The sequence below is a fragment of the Panulirus ornatus genome, chromosome 56 (assembly GCF_036320965.1).
Source record: "Panulirus ornatus isolate Po-2019 chromosome 56, ASM3632096v1, whole genome shotgun sequence".
NCBI classification, from domain to species: domain Eukaryota; kingdom Metazoa; phylum Arthropoda; class Malacostraca; order Decapoda; family Palinuridae; genus Panulirus; species Panulirus ornatus.
Genome location: NC_092279.1, coordinates 26,166,668 through 26,176,084, shown reverse-complemented (window position 1 = coordinate 26,176,084; position 9,417 = coordinate 26,166,668). Strand labels below are relative to the sequence as shown.

The window sequence follows — 9,417 nt, the reverse complement described above, 5'->3', positions numbered from 1 at the left end:
CCTGGTTCAATCCATTGACAGCACGTCTGCCTGGTATACCACATTGTTCCAATTTACTCTATTCCTTGCACACCTTTCACCCTCTTGTATGCTCAGGCCCTGATCGCTCAAAATCTTTTTCACGCCATCCTTCCACCTCCAGTTTGGTCTCCCACTTCTCCTCGTTGCCTCCACCTCTGACATGTGTATCCTCTTTGTCAATCTTTCCTCGCATATACTCTCCTTGTGTCCACACCATTTCAACACACTCTCTTCTGCTCTCTCAGCCATGCTCTTTTTATTACCACACATCTCTCTTCCCCTTTCATTTCTTACCTGATCAAACCGCCTCACACTACATATTGTCTTCAAACATTTCATTTCCAAAACATTCACCCTCATCCGCACAACCCTGTCTATAGCCTCACGACCATATAACATTGTTGGAGCCACTATTCCTTTAAACGTACCCATTTTTGCTCTCCGAGATAATGTTCTTGCCTTCCACATATTCTTCAAAGCTCCTAGAACCTCGCCCTCTCCCCCACCCTGTAACTCACTTCCACTTCCATGGTCCCATCCGCTGCTAAGTCCACTCCCAGATATCTAAAACACTTCACTTCCTCCAGTTTTCTCCATTCAAACTTAACTCCCAATCAACTTGTCCCTCAACCCTACTGAACCTAATGACCTTGCTCTTATTCACACATACTCTGAACTTTCTTCTTTCACACTTTTTACCAAACTCAGTCACTGACTTCTGCAGTTTCTCACCTGAATCAGCCAGGCTTTAAAAATATGTTGTTTTGAAAGTATCCTTCATTCACAGTAATAATGGAGCTACTACGCTGTGGTTGTTTGGACTTTTCATGTAACTCATTGTCTGAAAGAAATGTAGATGGGAGTTTTGGACATGCCTCCTTAGTTTGCCAGGTTCAGGCTCAGAAAAGTCAAAACCAATTTTTTTTTTCTTAATTAACTTTGATACTTTTTTCAGTCATTCTTGGTAAACCGTTATTCAATGGAGAACTGGCTGTTACACTCTTCGAGCGCTTGGAAACAGGAGGAACTCTAGGGCCACGGTCACAGCTTTGGCTGTTGTATCGCCCACCTTGGGGTACTCAGCCTCTTTGTTGTAAGCGCTACGTACACACACGGGTCTCACATGTTGCTCAAGTAAGATAAGACCATTTGAGAGTTTATCTGTTTTTCAAAGTTTGTTGTAGCTTCATCTTTTAATGTACTTCATTTATTTCTGTCAGCTCTGTGTCTTATCTTTATAGAAAATGAATTTTTAGCTAATTCAGCTGTGAGGAATTTTCCATGATGAATCTTAATGAGTGTTATTAATTACACTTGCTTTTCAGTTTTTGGTTATGAGACAATTTTAAATGTAAATAATCTGATACAGCATCATTCTTTAATTTGAAGATACAATTACACATATTTGTAATCTTCATGAAAACATGAGTATGTACGTACTGGTAATAGAATGAATTATGAAATGTATACAATAGAATTATATCTATTTATATATCTCTAGCTCTGACACGAGGGTATTTTGAGATGGCATTTATAGAAAATTGTCTGGGATATCATATCTAAAGTCATTTCTTTTGCATGCCCTATCTCTTTCATGTCTTTCTTGGTCCTCTCCCCAGTAGATTTGCTCACTTTCCCTTCCTAAGATTCTGATTGTCTTCCCTTCACACTCTCATCCTTTGATTTGCTCCTTTATGTTTTCTTTACCTACCTGTCTTTATGCTTCATCTCCTTTTTGCCAGATATCTTGGTATTTTGCTTCTCCAACCTTTCAATACAAAACAACATTTTTTTCCTCTTTTTGACATCCCATACCTTGTGTAGACTTCAGCATTACTGACCCCATCTCATCTGTGAACATTGCAAGCACCCATTAAGTACCTCATTTATGAAGCCTGAGTCTTAGAACTGTTTACCCTATTCTGCATCCATGGCTCACACCCATAAGTTGGAGATGTCAGTGTTATGGTGTCCTCAGTCCTATTTTACATCCATGTATATTATTTGGTACAATGTAATATTATTGAGATGGCATAGTATTCCTGTTTTTGGGGAGTGAAATCTTGAAATGGTTGTTCCATGACAGCTTTTGACTATGTAAACATTTAATTCCATTCCCAAATTTTTCTTATTTGATAGTACACATTTCTGTGGATTTTTCAGATGACTGGTGCTCCATGGGCCATTAGAGTTTTAAGTCGAATATCAGAAGTAATTGGAGATGGAGGGAACCATGTAGATCCATTTACTGTTAATTGGATCAAGATCGCTGCACAGGAAGGTGACCTGCATGCACGACTGTTGCAATGGCATTCTCGATACGAGAGACGACACCAAGAAGGAGTGCTAGATCCTGGAACAGAGCTACAGGCTTGCCGTGAACTTAGAGAGCTATGTCTTACTGGATATTATCCAGCAGTCCTAAAGCTTTCACTCTTCCTTGCAACTTCCAGGTAGATTACTTATTATCAGTGATATTAAAGTGTTTTCCTTGAAAGTGTACTGGTAACTTTTATTAAGGCTCTCACAATATCTTTCATGTATTTTGTTATGCATCTTTTCATAGAAAATTATGAATGACCATAGGTGTACTGTAAAGTCTGAAAACAAGATTGCATTTTGGACTTAGCCAGAGAAACTAAACATCATTGGGAGGAAGAAGATCAGATGAGGATATCATTCATTTTAATGTTGACAAGCCTGTGCCCTGGGAAATGTTCTAGTGGATAGTCAGGTGTATCAGTTACTGCATCTTTATGTGGCAAATTCATTTGCTTGCCATGCCATCTAGCTAGATAAATGATTGTCAGAAACACATGCTGTATATTAGATTTCTGATCTAGCAGTGACTTTTACTTTTGTCAAGGTGGTGTATTTTATGTTTTGAAAACTTCTTAATTTTCTTCTGTAGGCATCCAAGCAATCAGTGTTTACCTGAGATACGAGAGTTCCTACAAAGCAGCCCACCATCTCGCACTTGGTGTGCTCTTAATTATCAGCAGCATGTGACACCACACATGCATCATGTGCTGGTGGATTGGCTGTGTGAAGTTGCTAATATGAAGCTCCACACCTCTAAAGTTATACATGCAGCCACACAGGTATTATCCTAATATTTGTATGAATGAGTCACCATTAAGGCTAATGAAATTTAGTGATAAGAAATGTGTAGGTTTGAACTGGGTATTATTCACATAAGAAGATTCACCCTGTTGTAATGTGAGCTGAGGCAGATGAAGTAGACTGTGAGTATTCCAAGTGAGTGCTGAGCAGATTTTAGGTTAGTTTACCTTTACTTGTGGTGGAACCTTGCAGATGATATCTTGGAGTAACAAAAAAAAGTGGGGCTTATCATACCAGCTAGCTTTGATATTTATAATTTTTATCCCTAGGGATACAGGAGAAAGAATACTTCAAACATATTACTTGCGTGTCGTCAAAGGTGACTTAAAGGGGTGAGAGTGGGGGGACTGGAAATCCTCCCCTCTTGTTTTACTTTTACAAAAGGAGGAACAAAGAAGTGGGCCAAGTGAGGCTTTTTCCTTCTAAGGCTGAGTTGTCTGTTCTTGATGCTACCTTGCTAATGTTGGAAATGGCGAACATATGTGAAAAAAAATATTTTGTTAGATGGCCAGGCACTAAGACAAATCAAGTGTTTGAAAGCTGAAAAATGGAGAAATTTATATTTAAGATAAAGATTCTGTGGGAAATGTGGTTTCAGTGCATTATGCATGACAACTAGAGACTGAATGTGAACGAATATGGCTTTTTTTTTCTGGCGCTACCTTGCTGAAGCAGGGGATAGCGATGCTGTTTCCTGTGGGGCAGGGTGTCTTCAGGAATGGATGAGGGCAAGCATATATATATATATATATATATATATATATATATATATATATATATAGTTTCAGTTTTCTAAATTATTTCTTACTTTTTTCATATGTATATATATGTATATGTGTGTGTGTGTGTGTATGTGTGCGTGTGTATGTATATATATGTATATATATATATATATCCCCTCCCTCCCTCAAACTATTCGCCATTTCCCGCACCAGCGAGGTAGCGCCAAGAACAGAGGACTGGGCCTTTAAGGGAATACCCTCACCTGGCCCAATTCTCTGTTCCTTCTTTTGGAAAATTAAAAAAAAACGAGAGGGGAGGATTTCCAGCCCCCCGCTCCCTCCCCTTTTAGTCGCCTTCTACGACACACAGGGAATACGTGGGAAGTATTCTTAATCCCCTATCCCCCAGGGGATAAGAGTGAGTGCTCAAATTACAGAGGTATAAGTTTGTTGAGTTTATCCCTGGGGATAGGGGAGAAAGAATACTTCCCACGTATTCCCTGCGTGTCGTAGAAGGCGACTAAAAGGGAAGGGAGCGGGTGGCTGGAAATCCTCCCCTCTCATTTTTTTTTTTTTTTTTTAATTTTCCAAAAGAAGGAACAGAGAAGGGGGCCAAGTGAGGATAATCCCTCAAAGGCCCAGTCCTCTGTTCTTAACGCTACCTCGCTAATGCGGGAAATGGCGAATAGTATGAAAGAAAGAAAGAAGTTTGTTGAGTATTCCTGGTAAATTATATGGGAGGGTATTGATTGAGAGGGTGAAGGCATGTACAGAGCATCAGATTGGGGAAGAGCAGTGTGGTTTCAGAAGTGGTAGAGGATGTGTGGATCAGGTGTTTGCTTTGAAGAATGTATGTGAGAAATACTTAGAAAAGCAAATGGATTTGTATGTAGCATTTATGGATCTGGAGAAGGCATATGATAGAGTTGATAGAGATGCTCTGTGGAAGGTATTAAGAATATATGGTGTGGGAGGCAAGTTGTTAGAAGCAGTGAAAAGTTTTTATCGAGGATGTAAGGCATGTGTACGTGTAGGAAGAGAGGAAAGTGATTGGTTCTCAGTGAATGTAGGTTTGTGGCAGGGGTGTGTGATGTCTCCATGGTTGTTTAATTTGTTTATGGATGGGGTTGTTAGGGAGGTAAATGCAAGAGTCTTGGAAAGAGGGGCAAGTATGAAGTCTGTTGGGGATGAGAGAGCTTGGGAAGTGAGTCAGTTGTTGTTCGCTGATGATACAGCGCTGGTGGCGGATTCATGTGAGAAACTGCAGAAGCTGGTGACGGAGTTTGGTAAAGTGTGTGGAAGAAGAAAGTTAAGAGTAAATGTGAATAAGAGCAAGGTTATTAGGTACAGTAGGGTTGAGGGTCAAGTCAATTGGGAGGTGAGTTTGAATGGTGAAAAACTGGAGGAAGTGAAGTGTTTTAGATATCTGGGAGTGGATCTGTCAGCGGATGGAACCATGGAAGCGGAAGTGGATCATAGGGTGGGGGAGGGGGCGAAAATTTTGGGAGCCTTGAAAAATGTGTGGAAGTCGAGAACATTATCCCGGAAAGCAAAAATGGGTATGTTTGAAGGAATAGTAGTTCCAACAATGTTGTATGGTTGCGAGGCGTGGGCGATGGATAGAGTTGTGCGCAGGAGGATGGATGTGCTGGAAATGAGATGTTTGAGGACAATGTGTGGTGTGAGGTGGTTTGATCGAGTGAGTAACGTAAGGGTAAGAGAGATGTGTGGAAATAAAAAGAGCGTGGTTGAGAGAGCAGAAGAGGGTGTTTTGAAATGGTTTGGGCACATGGAGAGAATGAGTGAGGAAAGATTGACCAAGAGGATATATGTGTCGGAGGTGGAGGGAACGAGGAGAAGAGGGAGACCAAATTGGAGGTGGAAAGATGGAGTGAAAAGGATTTTGTGTGATCGGGGCCTGAACATGCAGGAGGGTGAAAGGAGGGCAAGGAATAGAGTGAATTGGAGCGATGTGGTATACAGGGGTTGACGTGCTGTCAGTGGATTGAATCAAGGCATGTGAAGCGTCTGGGGTAAACCATGGAAAGCTGTGTAGGTATGTATATTTGCGTGTGTGGACGTGTGTATGTACATGTGTATGGGGGGGGTTGGGCCATTTCTTTCGTCTGTTTCCTTGCGCTACCTCGCAAACGCGGGAGACAGCGACAAAGTATAAAAAAAAAAAAAAAAAAAAAATATATATATATTTCCCTGGGGATAGGGGAGAAAGAATACTTCCCACGTATTCCCTGCGTGTCGTAGAAGGCGACTAAAAGGGAAGGGAGCGGGGGGCTGGAAATCCTCCCCCCTTTTTTTTTTTTTTTTTTTTTTTTTTTTTTCCAAAAGAAGGAACAGAGGAGAGGTCCAGGTGAGGATATTCCCTCAAAGGCCCAGTCCTCTGTTCTTAACGCTACCTCGCTATTGCGGGAAATAGCTCTATTCCTTGCCCTCCTTTCACCCTCCTGCATGTTCAGGCCCCGATCACACAAAATCTTTTTCACTCCATCTTTCCACCTCCAATTTGGTCTCCCTCTTCTCCTCGTTCCCTCCACCTCCGACACATATATCCTCTTGGTCAATCTTTCCTCACTCATTCTCTCCACGTGCCCAAACCACTTCAAAACACCCTCTTCTGCTCTCTCAACCACGCTCTTTTTATTTCCACACATCTCTCTTACCCTTACGTTACTCACTCGATCAAACCACCTCACACCACACATTGTCCTCAAACATCTCATTTCCAGCACATCCATCCTCCTGCGCACAACTCTATCCATAGCCCACGCCTCGCAACCATACAACATTGTTGGAACCACTATTCCTTCAAACATACCCATTTTTGCTTTCCGAGATAATGTTCTCGACTTCCACACATTCTTCAAGGCCCCCAGAATTTTCGCCCCCTCCCCCACCCTATGATCCACTTCCGCTTCCATGGTTCCATCTGCTGCCAGATCCACTCCCAGATATCTAAAACACTTCACTTCCTCCAGTTTTTCTCCATTCAAACTCACCTCCCAATTGACTTGACCCTCAACCCTACTGTACCTAATAACGTCTTTTTATTTTCCTTAGAATTTAATGATACTCTCTCACCCCAAATTGGAGGTGGAAAGATGGAGTGAAAAAGATTTTGAGTGATCGGGGCCTGAACATATATATAATATATATATATATATATATATATATATATATATATATATAATATATATATATATATATATATATATATATGTGTATATATATATATATGTATATATATATGTATATATATATATATATGTATTATGTGTATTATATATATATATATAATATGTATATATATATATATGTATATGTGTATATATATATATATATATATGTATATATATATATATATATATATATATATGTATTATCCCTGGGGATAGGGGAGAAAGAATACTTCCCACGTATTCCCTGCGTGTCGTAGAAGGCGACTAAAAGGGGAGGGAGCGGGGGGCTGGAAATCCTCCCCTCTCGTTTTTTTTTTAATTTTCCAAAAGAAGGAACAGAGAATTGGGCCAGGTGTGGGTATTCCCTCAAGGCCCAGTCCTCTGTTCTTAACGCTACCTCGCTAATGCGGGAAATGGCGAATAGTTTGAAAGAAAAAGAAAGAAAGATATATATATATATATATATATATATATATATATATATATATATATATATATATATATATATATATATATATATATATATGTGTATATATATATATATATATATATATATATATATATATATATATGTATATATATATATATATATATATATATATATATATATATATATATATATATATTTTTTTTTTGCTGCTGTCTCCCGCGTTTGCGAGGTGGCGCGGGGAAGCGGGCGGGGGGGGGTGGCCCAGCCCACCCCCATACACATGTGTATACGTGCGTTCACACACGCAAGTGTACATGCCTGCACAGCTTTCCGTGGTTTGCCCCGGGTGCTTCACGTGCCCTGGTTTGGTCCACTGACAGCGCGTCAACCCCGGTGTGCCACATCGGTCCAATTCACTCTATTCCTTGCCCTCCTTTCGCCCTCCTGCGTGTTCGGGCCCCGATCACATAGGGTCTTTTTCGCTCCATCTTTCCGCCTCCAATTTGGTCTCCTGCTTCTCCTCGTTCCATCCACCTCCGACACATGTGTCCTCTTGGTCAATCTTTCCTCACTCATTCTCTCCATGTGCCCAGGCCATTTCAAGGCACCCTCTTCTGCTCTCTCAACCACGCTCTTTTTATTTCCACACATCTCTCTTACCCTTGCGTTGCTTGCTCGATCGAACCACCTCGCACCATGTGTTGTCCTCAAGCATCTCATTTCCAGCGCATCCGTCCTCCTGCGCGCGGCTCTATCCATGGCCCGCACCTCGCAGCCATGCAACGTTGTTAGAACCGCTGTTCCTTCAATTATACCCATTTTTGCTTTCCGAGATGGTGTTCTCAACTTCCACACATTCTTTGGGGCTCCCGGGATTTTTGCCCCCTCCCTCGCCCTGTGATCCACTTCTGCTTCCGTGGTTCCGTCCGCTGCCGGATCCGCTCCCGGACGTCTAGAGCACTTTGCTTCCTCCAGTTTTTCTCCATTCAGGCTTGCCTCCCAATTGACTTGACCCTCAGCCCTGCTGTACCTAGTGACCTTGCTCTTATTCACATTTACTCTTGGCTTTCTTCTTTCACACACTTTGCCAGGCTCAGTCACCGGCTTCTGCAGTTTCTCACATGAATCAGCCGCCGGCGCTGTGTCGTCGGCGAACAGCGGCTGCCTCGCTTCCCAGGCTCTCTCATCCCCAACAGACTTCGTGCTTGCCCCTCTTTCCAAAGCTCTTGCATTCACCTCCCTAGCGGCCCCATCCATGGACAAATTGAGCAACCATGGAGACACCACGCACCCCTGCCGCAGACCTGCATTCGCTGGGGGCCAATCACTTTCCTCTCTTCCTGCACGTGCACATGCCTTGCATCCTCGATGGAAACTTTTCACTGCTTCTAGCAGCTTGCCTCCCACACCATATATTCTTGGTGCCTTCCACAGAGCATTACTATCAACTCTATCATATATATATATATATATATATATATATATATATATATATATATATATATATATATATATGTATATATATATATGTGTATATATATGTATGTATATATATATATATATGTGTATATATATATGTATGTATATATATATATATATATATATATATATATATATATATATATATATATATATATATATATATATAGAAGGGTAGTGAGTGGTGGGATGAAGAAGTAAGAGTATTAGTGAAAGAGAAGAGAGAGGCATTTGGACGATTTTTGCAGGGAAAAAATGCAATTGAGTGGGAGATGTATAAAAGAAAGAGACAGGAGGTCAAGAGAAAGGTGCAAGAGGTGAAAAAAAGGGCAAATGAGAGTTGGGGTGAGAGAGTATCATTAAATTTTAGGGAGAATAAAAAGATGTTCTGGAAGGAGGTAAATAAAGTGCGTAAGACAAGGGAGCAAATGGGAACTTCAGTGAAGGG

At 41.0% G+C, this 9,417-nt stretch overlaps 1 protein-coding gene across 1 annotated transcript in view; it reads left to right on the top strand.

Annotated features, from left to right (window-relative positions):
• LOC139766029 (cyclin-F-like) overlaps positions 1 to 9,417 on the top strand; it is a 65,833-nt gene that overhangs the window by 17,774 nt on the left and 38,642 nt on the right. Inside the window, exons 4-6 of the mRNA XM_071694145.1 lie at positions 977 to 1,155; positions 2,185 to 2,474; positions 2,933 to 3,122. Coding sequence (XP_071550246.1) covers positions 977 to 1,155; positions 2,185 to 2,474; positions 2,933 to 3,122 — 659 coding nt within the window. The remainder of the gene's footprint in view (positions 1 to 976; positions 1,156 to 2,184; positions 2,475 to 2,932; positions 3,123 to 9,417) is intronic.